The sequence below is a fragment of the Dromiciops gliroides genome, chromosome 6 (assembly GCF_019393635.1).
Source record: "Dromiciops gliroides isolate mDroGli1 chromosome 6, mDroGli1.pri, whole genome shotgun sequence".
In the NCBI taxonomy this organism is placed as follows: Eukaryota; Metazoa; Chordata; class Mammalia; order Microbiotheria; family Microbiotheriidae; genus Dromiciops; species Dromiciops gliroides.
The window spans coordinates 85,142,541-85,159,164 of record NC_057866.1 but is presented as its reverse complement, the minus strand read 5'-3'; the positions used below and the strand labels follow the sequence as shown (position 1 = coordinate 85,159,164).

General features: G+C 40.3%; 1 protein-coding gene across 4 annotated transcripts in view; it reads right to left on the bottom strand.

Annotated features, from left to right (window-relative positions):
- Positions 1-16,624, bottom strand: part of SLC2A9 (solute carrier family 2 member 9) — a 310,297-nt gene that overhangs the window by 200,606 nt on the left and 93,067 nt on the right. For all 4 annotated transcript variants that reach the window (XM_043972628.1, XM_043972627.1, XM_043972629.1 and 1 more), the window contains one exon: positions 13,672-13,804. In XM_043972628.1, the coding sequence (XP_043828563.1) occupies positions 13,672-13,804 (133 nt within the window). The remainder of the gene's footprint in view (positions 1-13,671; positions 13,805-16,624) is intronic.

Genomic DNA, 16,624 nt, shown 5'->3' with positions numbered 1-16,624 from the left:
ATAAGGAATTCACAGAAAACACAGGTCTGAACTGAATATGAAGGGATGATATCTGTAAAGCATTTATGTTTTGTTCTTTGTGAGGCAAACAGGGTGGGGTGTCTTGTGTCTGGGACTGGATTTAGGCTTGGGGCCTCCTGGGTCCAGGACTGGTGCTTTGTCCACTGTGCCACCTAGCTAATCCGTGATGACATCTTTAAAATAGGGTTAAGGTGTAGGAGGAATAAACTGGGGGAAGAGGAAGGGGAGAGATAGTCTGGGGAGAGGTAGTTCACATGAAGGAAACAAGAAAAAAGCTTATAGAGAGGAGGGGAAGAGGGGGAAGGAGTGGAGGAGTGAGTGAACCTTAATATCATCAGAATTGGCTCAAAGAGGGAATAACATACATACTCAAGTAGGTATATTAATATATTTTTGCACTGAGGGAAGGAAGGGAGATAAAGGGGTGGGGAAGAAAAGGGGAAGGATTGAAGGGCAGATTGGGGGAGAGAGCAGTAAAAAGCAAAACACTTTCGAGTAAGGTAAAGATGTTCTGCATTACTGCACAAGTATGACATATTGAATTGCTAGATTTCATAGGGAGAGTTGAGGAGGGAGGGAGGGAGGAAGAAAATTTAGAACACAGAACTAGCTCAAAGACCTTAATCTCATCAGAGGGAATAACATTCACACCCAATTGGGAGGAGTAATCTATTTAACCCTAAAGGAAAGCAGGAGGGGAAGAGGATAAGAAGGGAAGGGTGAAAAAAGGGAGGGCAGAGTGGGGAGGGGACAGTCAAAAGTAAAACACTTTTGAGGAGGAATAAGTTAAAAGAAGATAGAAAATAGAGTAAATATCATTAGAAGGGAATAGGATGGAGGGAAATAGTTATGATGATTGATTATAATGGCAAAACGTATGGTACCTACTTTGCTGGGCTAATATGAAGAAAATTCTTTGCCAAGTTTAAGGTACTATATACAGGTTATGATGAACAGGATACTATCAGAAAAACCTGGAAAGACCTACATGAACTGAAGCAGAGTGAAATGTACTGTATACAAAATAACAGCAATAGTGTAAGATGATCTGCTGAGAAGCATGTGGTTATTTTCAGCAAGACAATGATCCAATATAACCCTGAAGGACTTATGAAAATTGTAATCCATCTACAGAGAAAGAACTGATGGTATCTGAAAACAGATGGAAACAAATTTTAAAAATTTTTGTTGTTTTTGACAATTCCTTAATCTGAAGTTTTACTTTTTGACTGTTTTCTCTCACAACCTAGCTAATGTGGGAATGTTTTCCACAATTACTTATGTATAACTTATTTGGAATTGCTTGAGTTCTTGTGGGAAGGGAGGGAGGAAGAGAAGTTGGAACACAAAGTTTTAAAAAATTGATGTCAAAATTTGTTTTTACATATATTTTGGAAAATAAAATTCTTTTCAGAAGCAAATGGGGTTTTGAAGAGTTGGTCAATGACTGAAGTGACTGAACAACAACAATTTTAACTATGAAGACAAGATGTTGACCCATATATTATCAATATTTTCAATGATAATAGGTTCAAACAGAAAGGCTTAGGTGCTAACCTTCTGCTAACCAGAAAAAAACCACAATTCTTTTTTTATTCTAATTGGATTTGTATGTGAGAGGGTATAATTCTTTTTTTTTTTTTTTTGGGCAGGGCAATGGGGGTTAAGTGACTTGCCCAGGGTCATACAGCTAGTGTGTGTCAAGTGTCTGAGGTCAGATTTGAACTCAGGTTCTGAATCCAGGGCCAGTGCTTTATCCACTGTGCCACCTAGTGCCCCCCAGGAAAAAAAAATTCAATAGAATCATGTTTCCTAAATATTAAAGGCAATAAAGGATTTACAATATTCATGAACTGGAAAAGTAATTTTGCAAAGCATTTTACAAATAGTATCTCGTTTGCACTTCACAACAATTGCACCTTATATCTTCATTTCACAGATGAGGAAGCTGAGATGGGGTAACTCATTTGCCTATGGTCACAAAGTTAGTAAGTTGGACTGAATTTGCACTTGGGTCTTCCTGATTATGGGTCCAATACTGTCCAACACAGCTAGTAAGTGTTTGAGGTCAGAATTTAATTCAGGGAGATGTTTTACTAATTTCAAGCATAGTGCTCTATCAACTGTATCACCTAGCTGCCCCTGTTATTCCACGTTAACTACCCAATACAGGAGTACAGGAATAAGCAGCAATGATTCTTGGGATATCCTGTCATATCTGCATGTCCTCCTCTTTCTGCTTATCTACTAAATCTGCCCTAGATACCAACATTCCCCGTTACAGTTCTGGTACAGATCATCTATCCCCCTCAAACTGCATCATATCACATACTACATAAGCCACAGAAGGTACCTGACTGAGCCTGAGGCAGGGGTAGTTGTCCCCAAGTACCTCATTGCTGAGGGGTGGCCAGCTTTCAGATTGAAAGTGTTTTTGTGCTGTTATTTACCTCAGGCTGAACAACTCCAAGTTGGGGATGTGGGAGGGAGGGACTGGACTAGGTGACATCTGCAATTCTTTCTAACCTAGAGATTTATGAAAATTCAATTCCACATGCAACCTACAATGGCATGGTCCTTGGCCTTCACACCGTGCTCTGACATTTAACTTTAAAATGAGACAGGTCCTTTTCACCATCCTTCAACCATTCTACCATTCCCTTTGGGCTTATGAACCACATGAAAGATTCAGTGGTCTTGGTTTTGATTCTGCTGTCTTCCTAAGTTCAAAGTAAGGCTTTTCAAACTGCTGCCACATTCCCCTTTTCACATTCCAGTTTAGTATCCCCAGAAGGTCAATCTTGTTGAAAAACACCTTGTTAGGTCTATTGTCTAAGGATTTATCAAATTAATTTAAATCTAAGGGTTTACCCTTAACAGCTCATTCCATCTTGCCCAAGTGCTCTCCCTCCCACCTTCTCATAGATAACTACCAGTCTAAAATGGAACATTCAGCCACTGCTGCTTTTGTTCCATGGTCAGGGAATCCCTTTTATAGCTCACACCATAGAAATAAGAAATTAGCAATAGAGTTATTTTGACTATAAAGGGCAGTTGGAATTTCCATTGATTGAATTATATTTTTAGTTTTAAGTCTTGGAAACTAAACATCAGAGTCCTAAAATAGGAAATGTTGCCCCATTTTACAGATGTGGAACCTGAGGTTCAGAGAAATGAAGTGATTTGACCATGATACACAGCTAATAAGTATCAGAACTGTGACTTGGACCAAGGTTGCATAACTACAAGACTGTTGTCTTTCCACTATATTCCACTGTGGGAGATGGAATTCAAATCAAGGAAGATTTGTACTAGACAGAAAACTAATCATAGGATTTAATGGTAGGGTTTTGAGATCATCTAGTCCAACTCTCTTATCTTATTTTTACAAAATGTTTTATTGATGTCTTTTGTTTTTCTATCACCTTTGGGTTTTGTGTGTGTGGTTTTTTTCAATATATTCCATCCCTTTGCCTATACAGAGAACCATCGCTTTACCATCAAAATAAAGCAGCTAAAGAAAACTACTGACAATATATGCGATGTTTTAATCCCACAGTTCTCCAGATCTGCAAAAAAAGAGACAGAAATCCATTTTCTTCATTCTTCTCTGAAGTAAAATTTAGTCATTACAACTATAGAGCACCCAGCTTCAATTTTGTTGTTCTTTCCATTTCCATTTGAAGCAGTCCTAGCTCTCCTGACTTTACTCCACATCATATTGTATGTCATAACCTCTTTCTCTGAATTCTTCATAGTCATCATTTCTTGGCATACAGTATCTCCGTTGCAATTTTGTGCCATCACCACTTCTGCTAGTCTTCAATAGATAGGCAGCTACCTTGGGTCTAGTTCTTGGTAGCTGTGGATATTCTTGTATATATGGGAATTGTTCTGCCTTTGACCCCCTTCAGCTAACCCTGCTCTATTATAAAGAGAGAAAATCAAGGTGCAGAGTAGGTGAAATGGTTTGCTTAAGGCCGCGTAGTCAGTACTGTGAATAGCAGAGCCAGGATATGAGCTGAGCTCCTTTGCCACCAGATCCAGCATTCTTTCCGCTACACCAGGCTCCCAATTATTTAATGTGTCCATTTTAATTAAAGAACTCCCAGGGGTAGCTAGGTGGTGCAGTAGATAAAGCACCGGACCTGGATTCAGAAGGACCTGAGTTCAAATCCGGTCTCATTCACTTGACACTTATAGCTGTGTGACCTTGGGCAAGTCACTTAACCCTCATTGCCCTGCCAAAAAAAAAAAAAAAGAACTCCCAACCTTCCAACTGTTCTGCTAAAATTAGCAAAGTCACTAACTTCAAAGTGCAAACCTAGAGTTATGACTAAGCTAGTCCTTTAGATTCCAGTGTCAGTGGGTTGTCTTTTCTGTTGCCTTCTTTTGGTGAGGTGAGTGGATGTAGCCTTAGGATAAAGCCTTAAAAACAACACCTTATGAGTTGTTATTGTTGTTCAGTCATTTTCAGTTATGTCTGACTCTTTGTGACCCCATTTGGGTGTTTTGGTTTTTTTTTTGCAAAGATACTGGAGTGGTTGGCCATTTCCTTCTTCACCTCATTTTACATATGAGGAAACTGAGGTAAACAGAGTTAAGTGACTTGTCCAGGGTCACCCAACAAGTATATATCTGAGGCCACCCTAGGAGAGTCTATGTTAAATCTCAATAAAGGCATCCTAATGTGAACCAGTACACTTCTGAAGTTACTCCCTTGCTAATGAGTTTATGGTGGGTCCCTATCATCTTTAGGAGTCTAAATTCATCACTTCGATATTCAAGGACCCCCATAATCCCTCTCCACCCTACTTAGCTTCATATCTGATTACTCCCAACTGGCATTTTCTACTTCATTCAGGTCAATCATTTACTCATTCTCCAAGGCCCCGATCAAATTCCATTTCTTTCATAATCCCTTCCTTGTGGACCAGAGGCTATCTGAACTCTCCTTCTCTGTATAAATATAGCACTCAGATTCTATGCCACATAATACAGCGCTTGACATATATACTCTTTAATCAACTCTGTTATATAAAACTCATCTTGTAGTGCCTTCCTCAGGGGCGGCTAGGTGGTACAGTGAATAGAGTTCCAGGCCTGGAGTCAGGAAGACCGGAGTTGAAATCTGGTCTCAGACATGTATTAGCTGTGTGACCCTGGGAAGTCACTTAGCCCTGTTTACCTTGGTTTCCTCATATATAAAATGAACTAGAGAAGGAAATGGCAAACCACCCCAATATCTTCGCCAAGAATACTCCAAATGGGGATATGACTGAAACAACTGAAATGACTGAACAAAAGCACCTTCCTCACAGGGTCATTATTAGAATCAAATGAATATTTGTAAAGCCCTTACTATGGTACCTGGCACATAGTGTTTAGTAAATGCTTCCTTTAACCCAACTGAACAAACAATTAAACTCTTCAAATGTAGGCATGGATTTCTTATTCTTTGTGTTTTGTGTCAGCTAACACAGTTCTGCACACACAGCAGGCTTTACTTAAATACTTGAGAGACTATGGATGTCAAGTTTACTCTGGTTTCATAATTAGAGTCAGCATATGTGCACATCCATGCATACAACAACATTCCCTGCTGCCTCTTGAAACAAAAGCTAAATTTCGAGGCGCTCCAAAATCTTCCACTTATCACACCCTTTTCCTCCTCTACTTTCCAGCTAAACAAGATGACTTATTATCCTCCCTGCTGGTCCCACATTTTCCTATTTCAGTGTCTTTACTCACACCTTTCCTGATGTCTTTAAAAGATTCCTATCTCCATCTCAATAGTGTTTTCCTGGTTCTGCTTGCTCTTCATTCTTTTTTTTTTTTTTTTAGCGAGACAATTGGGGTTAAGTGACTTTCCCAGGGTCACACAGCTAGTAAGTGTTAAGTGTCTGAGGCCAGATTTGAACTCAGGTCCTCCTGACTCCAGGGCCAGTGCTCTATCTACTGCGCCATCTAGCTACCCCTCTGGTTCTGCTTAGTTCACCATGGATAAGTTCAGATAAGTTGTCATATTCTTCCTTCAGACAGTCTTAAAATGTATATCCATGTAATTTTTTTTACTGTGGTGTTATATTCAAAATTATCATTCTAGGCACAGAGACACAATGGAAATAGCCTTATATTTGGAATCAGAGAACTTGAGTTAAAATCTTGAGTCCCTTATTATCTCTATTCAGTTTAGTCAGATGTTACATGTGAATGTGGAACCAGACGATACCTATTGTTCATACTGAGCAATCACAATCCTGTGATCCTAGCTATTCTCCAAGATCCAGCTCAAACACTGCCTCTTTCGGGAAGCCCTCTCTGATTGCCACAGTCAGAAATTATCTCTCTTCTCGGACCTCAAATAGCTCTTTATACTCCTCTTTTTGTCACTTGCTGTGCTCAACCTCAGGATAGAGATTTTTGTGAACATGTATGTCTCATATTCCATGCTTGATTCTAAGTTTCTTTAATAGCAGAGATGCAATATCAGTTTCTCTTTTTATTACCACCCCTAATCCTTGCCTGGCACAGACCCCTGTACATAGTAGCTACTTAAAGTATTTATTGAATTTAGTTGAAGTAAATTTCAACAGGGAACAAAATGTCTTTATTTTACTATTTTAAATATGCAGTAGAGGAGCTATTACAACTTGACTTTTATTTCCGCCCCTACCTGGTCCTGAAATAAAACTCCAAGTTTTCCCTTATTCCCTCATCCTCTTTTCATTAACATGTGCAGGCTAGTCACTAGGATGGTGTTTAATCCAATAATTTACAGAAAGTTCTTTCATGTCTCTTTCAGACAGGTTAAGAATTATTCTTCCGTGAGAGGCTATAGCATTAGTATCCTTAGCTTCCCAATAACGCTATTCTCTTTTGCTTTCCGGAAATGGTTTCAAGTCACTCAGCTTTCTCATCTCGTTAAAATTTTCCACTGTGCTGTTTCTTAGAGTAGTCCTTCCTCCCCTCCCCCCTTCAGCAAGCTTCAGTTGGCCTGGCAATCAAGCTCTCTGGATTAATTCAAAAGCCTCCTTGTACATCAAGGCAAGTGAGGTTTTATCTTCACTCATTCCTATGTAGCCAACCTTTTTTTTTTTTTTTTTGAAAGCTGAAGTGCAGTGAAGGCCATTAACTCATTGATGTCTTTCCTTTCCTGGTGGTGCCTTAAATTTCTCTCTTCTGTTCCTTCTTCCTTGGCATTTTTGTAGGCACTTAATAAATACTTATTGATCGGGTGATCTGAAGTGCTGCTTCATTTGGTAAATGTTTTAGGATGAACTCAGTTCAAAGTTATATTGTGGAAACAATTGAGTATCAGCTCCTTGAAGGCAAGGACTGTTTTATTTTTATCTCCAGAACCCAGCACGGTGTCTTATGCTTGTTTGATTGATTGAATTACAATCTGCAATGTTCATTGGTAGGGTGAAAATTTGTTTGGATGGGTTGCCACAGTGTAGAAACAAGAACTTAATCAAAATACTTGACTGATGATGATGATGGTGGTGGTGGTGGTGGTGGTGACTTACCCTAAATCACAGAGCTAAGAAATGTTAGAGCTTAAACCCAGATCTCCCAACTCTATGTCCAGGGCTTTCCATGATGCCACATTAACTAGGTTTGACAGTTCTTTAAAGTAATAAAAAATAAACCAAAAGCTGAACAAAAGCCAATTTGTTGCCTCTTTAAAAACATATTCTCATTCTCTAGCAAAACAAGATCTGCCCCCAAAAGTTTCCATTTTGACCTATGTATGTGGAAGATGTTTATGGGATTCCGAAAGCAATCTTTGGGATGCCATGGTAACAGTATGCTTCCGGCCCTATTTTCTGTGTCTGGAGTTCAACAGAAGAGATTTTAAAATGCTACCTATAAAGATAAGCAGGCAACAGGCTGCATGCACTGGGTATGCTGAAATGAGAAAGTGAAGAAATGGGGAATCGTCTGTCAGCCAAGAGGAGAGAACAGTGGGTGCGAGGGTGGCAGTGATACAACCACATCCATGAGAACATTACACATCTTTCCCTGCTTAGAAGGAAAAAGAGTTTAAAGGAACGAGAGGGAGCAATGGAAAGAAGACTAGCCTGGAAGTCTGCTACCCATTCACCTAGTGACCTGAGGAGAACTGATGAAAAGAGAAAAGTCTCTCTTGACCTCAACTTCCTCATCTGTAAAATAAGGAGATCAGACCAGAGGATCTCCACAATTGCTTTCTGCTCTATAAATCCATATATTAGGGTAGCTAGGTGGTGCAGTGGATAAAGCACCGGCCCTGGATTCAGGAGGACCTGAGTTCAAATCCAGCCTCAGACACTTGACACTTACTAGCTGTGTGACCCTGGGCAAGTCACTTAACCCTCATTGCCCCGCAAAATAAAGAAATAAAGAAATAAAATGAATGAATGAATGAATGAAAAACAAAAATTAATAGATTGATAAATGAGTGAATGAATGAACGAATCAATCCATATAGTAAAGGATCTTCCAGCTCAATGACATTCTATGCTCTAAGGTTCCTTCCAGCTTTAACATTTTATGTTCTACATATTAAAGATTATTTCAATTCTGATCTAGCTTCTATGTCTTAGGATCCCTTGAAGAGTTTCTACTTTATATTATGTGTTCTAAGGCACCATAAGGTTCTAATATCTTATATTCTCTGTTTTAAAGTCTCTTGTAGCTATGCCATTCTATATTCTCTTTATCAGTCCCTGCCAGAGCTAACATTCTATGATAGATTGCTCAGGAGGTAGATTTACATCCATGCATGCATGCATAGAGAGGTAGAGGAACATTAAGTGCTTAATATGCATCAGGCATTATACTAACCTATAGAGATACAAATATAAGCAAACAAAGCAGTGCCTGCCCTGGAGGAGTTTCTATTCTAATGGGGGGGGGGGGAACATTTAAAAGGATGATGCTAGAAAGCAAAAGGGATGTACTTGCAAGGTGTGAGGAGCCAAGAAGTGGTCCAGAGGTCTGATCCCCTCACGATGAGGAAAAAGCTCACTTACTAGACCCAGAGGATCCAAGGATGAAGTCCAAGGTTCTGGTGGGAGGGAGACATTCAGTGTTTTCACACCCTTTGTTCTATGTGTTGAGGTCCCTTGCAGCGTTCTAGGTCAAGGTCCCTTTCAGCACTAATATTCAGTGTTCTAGGTACTCTAACATCAAGATCCAGGAGCATACACTTTGCTCCCCCTGGTGGTCTCTTAGAAGCACCATGACTTGCCTGTAAGCCAGGATGTGTCTTGCTGAATCAGATTTGAGCTTGGCATGGTCCCTTTAGTCAAGAGCACTTCTCTACAGGACATGACAGCAGGCCCAGGGCTAAGTTTTGATGAGCACATTAGGCAAACACAAGCTAAGGTGGACAGCTTCAGCCTTTTTTAAGATACAGAGTTCCTGTGAGAAGGGCAAGCTTGAATTTTGCAGAGGTGGGGGTGTCACACTGGATTTCTTTTCTTCTTTGAGCTTTCCCAGGGTACTTTGAAATCAGTGAGGGCACAAAAGCAAGTCGTGTCCACTCACTAATTCTCAATGTTCTCATAATAATAATAGCTCTAGTTTGAGCACCTTTTAGAGGTTTATTATAGTGTTCTTATAATTACTCTGCAAAGGAGTTAGTACAAGTGCTATTGTTCCTATTTTGCAGCTAAGGAAATAGATGCTGGGGGTGGGGAGGGCAGGTTAAGCAACCTGTTCATCGTCACCCAGTTAGCTGATACCAAAGTCTGAATTAAAATCCCATTGTTTGTTCTGTTCTGCCAAGCCATAGTAATTCACCATGGATAAAAACAAACAAACAAACAAAAAACAAAAAAACAAACTTATATGGTCCATTTCAATCAACAGACATTGCGAGCAAGATCTCATGGACAGGGCTGAGCATACTGAAATGAAAAATGACACAGTCCTTGACCTAAGGAACTTATAATTGAAGGGAGAGGACAGAGAGGTTCAATAGAAACACACAAAAGTATGATATGCAAGGAAGATACAACAAGGGGATAAAGGGAGATCCAGACCAAGTAAGTCCTCTAGAAATATTTAAGAAACAAGAAATTGCTTTCCATTGCAGTACCAAGGAAGGCAAAAAAGATGAGGATTAATTGAATATAAGCCTTAAAGGAAAAGCATTTTCCCAGGAGGTAAGGAGGGCATCTGTTTTAGGCATGAAGAAGACCAACATAAAAATGGAGAGGAAAAGAGACAGGGAAAGGCCAGAGGGAAATAGTAACAAGAAGAACAGATTGACTGAAACATAAAAGAATGAATGAAAGAGAAATAAGGTTAAAAAGGGAGATCAGATCTAGAGTATAGAAGGTCCTCATGTCAGGGTAAGGAAGTTGGTACTTTAACCTAGAGGAGATGACACGATCAGACCTTTGCTTTAGGAAGATCATTTTAGCAGCTGGGTGAAGGATAAATGGGAGAGGTCTAATGTGTTAGGGAACCCAATTAGGAGATTCTTGTGATAGTCCAAGGGAAAAATGATTGTGTTGGGAAAGATGAGTGGAAGGAAAAAGATGAAGGCAAATAATGTTTCCAAGCTAAACTCAACAGGACAGTTCCTCTCTAGGCCTTGAAATAAAATTCTGTAATTCTGAGATTATATAGTATAATATCTCTTAATGGAGAATTTATCCTCATCACATTTTCCTTGGATATAATATTCTTGATGTACCTGTTACATCCCTCTGAACTCTCCAGCTTAGTATTTCACTGTCAGGAACATCATTATCAAAGGTAGAAATAATATGGGAGGTACAAGAGTGCAAAACAAGACAGAGATCCATTCCTTGTCACTGTCAATGGGGAACTCTCTCCCTCCCATCCACCCCCAAGATTGCAGCTCCTCAGTCTTCTCAGACTGAATAGGGGTGTCACTTCTTTGTCTAGTCAGGCCTCTTCCTAATGTGAGGACCCATATAGGTGCCTCCCTCACTCTTTGGTGATCAGGTCACCGAGTCCTGGGAGTATGGTCAATCTTTCATATTAGCTTGAGTCCTAGACCATTCAGGACAGGCCAACTCCCAAGATAACAGAATTGTACCCTTCTCCTCAGCCTTAACCACCACCTCACTCACGTTAAGGAGACTAGAACTCTCTCAAGCTCTGCTCTCAGAACATTTTTATTAATAAGTGTCCTCAACGGTGTGAGAATCAGGATGCCACCCCTCTGCTGAGAAAGACATTGTGAGAACCAGGGCAAAGCCCCCCTGAGGAGAAAGCATGTGACTAGCATCCAGAAGTTACATCTATTCATAGAACCTCCTGTAAGTCATGTCAATCAATGCTGCCAGCCAATTAGCTTGGAGTTGTGTGTGGGGACCGCCCTTCTGATGGTCCCAGAGGGGGCTTCCGATCTAGGAGAACGGGATCCTTCTTTCAGTCGGAAGTCTCACTGATGGCAGCTCCAGGGTAGCTAGGCTTTTTCTTTCTGAACTCCACGTATTCTTCCTCTCTCTTTTGCTAACTTCTCATATACTTTAATAAATGCTTAATGCCCAAAGACTGGTGCTATAAGCTTCTAATTTAAGGCGACCATACCTTAGATTTTATTCACACATTTAGATTTTAAATGTAACAAAAGTTTTGTGAATGGAGAGTCTATAATTCTGACTTCTTACAAGCAGAATTAAGATCTTCTATAAACCATGGAAGTAGATTCTTCCTTCATCTCTTCTGCTCTTTTGGGTACAGACATTCAAACAGCTAAGAATCCAGCTGATACAACTTTCTCCATCTTTTCTGTCATTTACATTTACTGTTCTGAGGGCAGGGGGCCATTGGGAACATGGAAGGAGATGGGAGTAAAAAAAAAAATATTTCTCTCCGGTCCTTTCCAGCTCTACCATTGTATGTTGTCTGTTCCAGAGCCCTTTTCACATTGGTCATAAGCACTGTGGCTATGTTTGAAGTGCTTAACAACTTGCTAAAGTGTCACTATCACAAAAATGGACCATTCTCAGGCTCCAGTCAGTCCATCTTCCTAATGACCCTGAAAATGTGGAGGGGGCCAATGGTTTCAATTGTAGTTAAGGATTTGAAATTTAAAACTCATAGCAAACCTAACAATACATTTTAAAACAGCAGACTAAATCAACTTAAGACATTATTGTTGATCTAGGGCAGAAACCAGAGTTAGTTATTGTTGTTGTAGTAACTCCACATATGCTAGTGCATTTATAGAACTGCGAACAAGAGCTCACAGTGTAAGAAGAAAATAAATAAATAAAAGTAGTCCCATGTATATGTAATGCTTACAATTTACAAAGCTCTTTCCATATATATAATTACACTATTATAGAGCCATAGATTTTTTTTGTGTGTGTGGGGCAATGGGGGTTAAGTGACTTGCCCAGGGTCACACAGCTAGTGTCAAGTGTCTGAGGCCGGATTTGAACTCAGGTACTCCTGAATCCAGGGCCGGTGCTTTATCCACTGCGCCACCTAGCCACCCCAGAGCCATAGATTATTAAAGCTGGGAGGGAACTTAGGGGTCATCTAATCAAACCTCTTCATTTAATAGAAGAGGAAACTGAGGCTCAGTGTGAGAAAACCACAAGCTACTTTATCTTTTTTGAACATCACTACCACCCTGTGAGGTAGGTAGTATGGTATAGTGGAAAGAACAGGCTTTATAGGCAGAGATCTGGTTTCAAATTCTGCCTTCTCCATTAACAGTGATGTAAACTTAGAGTTTGAGGGAAGCTAGGTGGCACAGTGGATAGAGTGCCAGGCCTGGAGCTAAGAAGACTCATTTTCCTGAGTTCAAATTAAAATTCAGACACTTACTAGCTGTGTGACCCTGGGCAAGTCACTTTACCCTGTTTGCCTCAGTTTCCTCATCTGTAAAATGAGCTGGAGAAGGAAATGGCAAACCCCTCCAGTATTTTTTTTTTTGGTGAGGCAATTGGGGTTAAGTGACTTGCCCAGGGTCACACAGCTAGTAAGTGTTAAGTGTCTGAGGCCAGATTTAAACTCGGGTACTCCTGAATCCAGGGCCAGTGCTTTATCCACTGTGCCACCTAGCTGCCCCCCTCCAGTATTTTTAACAAGAAAACCCCAAATGGGGTCATGAAGAGTCAGACACAACTGAAAATGACTGAACAACAACAGCAACAAATTTAGGGTAGATACTTTCAGGGTCTCCATTTCCTCACCTGTAAAATGAAGGGGTTGGCGTAGACCACTAAGGTCCTTTCCAGCTCTAACACTTTGCAATTCTCTAATAGTGCGAGCATTCCTATCTCTTATTTTGCAGGTGAGGAAATTGGAATTTAAGTCAAATATGTTGCCCAAAGTCACACAGCCAGACTTCAGATGCTGGGCTCCTGACTTCAAGTCTACTACTCTCTCCATTATGTCACAAAATCACTCAAATAAAAAGAAATTTCTTTCTCTTTCTCTCAAATTTTCCTTGAAGTAGAAAGAAAGCCACAGATTCATGTGCATACATATGTGTGTGTTTAAATGTTATGTGTATTTATATATATGTGTGTGTGTGTGTGTATGTGTGTATGTATGTATGTAAGTATATGTATCCATACAAACACATGCTCCATGCCCTGGCCACACCACATGCCCAGATTCAAGGGCAGGACCCAGCCCTGTGCAGTGTGGGGCAAAACAGGCCCATACCTTTTTTTGCTCCATCCTGATCACGCTTTTCGAAGAGCAGATACCGTGGACTCTCTGGCAGAAAAGGGAGGCCCACAAGTTGGATGAATGCAGGCACGACAATCACACCAAACAAGTAAGGCCATCGCGACTCCTTCAAGCAAAACACAAAGTGGTTAGTGAGGCTTTTCCTTTGGTTACAACTAGAAGAATCATTTTGAGCGAGGGAAATGCCAATACCTATTAGCTCTGAGAGATAACTGTCTCATTATCTTGGACTGCCAAAGTGTTCCACCACCCCCAGCAAAAACCCTTTTGTGTTCTATATTTCCTTTTTTCTTTCTTTTTTTTTTTTTGTGTGTGTGTGGGGGCAATTAGGGTTAAGTGACTTGCCCAGGGTCACACAGCTAGTAAGTGTCAAGTGTCTGAGGCTGGATTTGAACTCAGGTCCTTCTGAATCCAGGGGCAGTGCTCTATCCACTGCACCACCTAGCTGCCCCTTGTTCTATATTTCTTAACCTTCCTTGATCAGTTTCTTCATCTATACAATAGGTATAATAATTATAATTAACATTTACAAAGCACTTTAAGTATTACAATGCACTTTACTCACATGTCTGGGAGGTTGGCACTACAAGTTTCTATCCCTAGTTTACCATTGAGGACACTGCTGTCCTAAGGCATGAAGTAACCTTCTCATGGTCACAGATGGCATGTAGCAGAGTCAGTTCTGAAACCCAAATTGTTTGACTGTAAGTCTATATGCCTGTGTGTCTTTAGACATGGAAGGTGATGTGTGGAATTTATCTTTACCAAGAGAGAAACTCTATGTAGGTGACAGGCAAACCTGTCTCTTGTACCTTGATTGCCCAGATAACTGACTCCATCCTCCATTATATTTTGTTTTTGTTTTTTGGGCGGGGCAATGAGGGTTAAGTGACTTGCCCAGGGTCATACAGCTCGTAAGTATCAAGTGTCTGAGGCTGGATTTGAACTCAGGTTCTCCTGAATTCAGGGCCAGTGCTTTATCTACTGCGCCACCTAGCTGCCCTCTATCCTCCATTATATTTTGCCAATGTAAACCTGACCTCAAACTCACTTAGTATCAGCTTCACATTTATCAAGTTCCCACCACATGTGAGTTAGCACATAGCTGCAATTAGAGTAGACTATAGGGGAATGATGTAGGAAGAATTCTTCCCAGCTGAATACTGCTCATGACTTTGGAACACATGTCTAGAGCACTAAACTCAGAGACAGGAAGACCTGAATTCAAATTCTACAGATGCCTCCCCCTCTGTGGTCTCCTTCTCTGATTGGTGAGTTCCTGCCTTGGACAACCACATAAGGAAGTATCACGCTCACTTCTCTCCCACCTCCAAACTTGACTTTTGACATTTCTGTGGAGCAGAAGAGGACAGTTAGAATGAGATCCGAGAAAGACCACTGGATTTAGCAGTATATCTGCTAATAATAATATGAGGCACCTCTGACTTCCATTGACTATGACGTGAATGTTCAGAATAAATATATCTCAATTCCTCAGCCTTCCCTCTCTAGAGATACACATTGATCTGTTTCAATGATTTCAGGCATCCTGACTTCATGTCTAGAAATTTCCACTTTCACACATTGATTAAACAGAAAGGTCAAGGGTTTTCTATGGGTGAAAGGGACACTAGAACATACAATATAGAAAGTTAGGGTTGGAATGGATTTTAAAACATACCAAAAAAAATCAGTGCTTTAGTCTAAACATAACGTCCTTAGGATTCTATCTTATGTGTGAATATGCCTGTTGTCTCCCCAAAAGGTATATTAACTCCTCCAAGGCAAAAACTCTGCCTGGTGAGGAGAAAATCTAATAATAATTCCTCACTTTTACAAACTGCTTCCCTCAGAAAACCTTTCAGGCCTCATCTCATCTCATTCTGCTCTAGCCATTCTCACCTGCTCTCTGTCCTAGATGAGGCATGTGCTCTTCCTTCCTCTATGTCTAGGCTTTTTAAAATTCAATAATGCTCTTCCTCCCCATCTCTGTCCTTCTTCCCCAACCTATCTTTTAAATCCCAGCTCAAATGCCATCTCTTAAATGAAACCTTCCTTGGTCACCTGGTCACTGTCAGCAACAATTTTTTTCCCTCTCAGTCCCCAGGAAGCACATCATCTTGCATTTCTCTACTTAGCATGTATTATACTCATCTGTTTTTGTCTTATGCCAGTGTTAGACTCGAAGTTCTATGACATACACATTTATATGTATACATGTGTATATGTGTCTGTGTGTGTTTACTGACTGGTCTCTCTCCTGGTGTCCAGCAAAGTGCACTGTTAAATGGGTGAATGAGGTAGAGTATTTCAAAAACCTTAGTACAGCTTTAAGATTTAATATCTAAAATCTGCTACTTTGGGGACAACCTCTATAAGTAAAGACCTGGGTTCTAATCTCAGTCTGATCATTAGTTAAATCTGGTGTGATTCACTTTTCCTTCTCCAGCCTTCAGTTTCCTTCTCTATAAAAAACAAAAAGTTTGTATTACATGGAAGAGACTACAAACTCCTTCTAGCTGTAGCATTTAACGGCTCTGTGGTCCTTCTCTAGTATACCTCACTTTTCCCAGCTTGGCGTTTTGACACCTATTGCTTGCTGAGTGAAATAGAAATATTACTACATTTGGAATCCAAAGATGTGGTTGGTTCAAATGCTAACTTTGTTGCATTCTACCTGTAACCTTACATAATCTATTTACTCCATAGGGAGCTTAATTTTCCTTATCTGTAAAACAAAGGGATGGGATCAATCGCTTAAAGTACCTTCCAGTTCTCATATTCTCTGGCCTATTATTCCACAACCTATATTTCTTGATTATAGTTGGGACCTGCAAGGTGACCTTTAGCCAGCAGAAGGATTGAGGAGGCACAAACAATCTATTCTCTAAGGAAGAGTAACAAAGCCTTCAAGGTCTGTGATGAG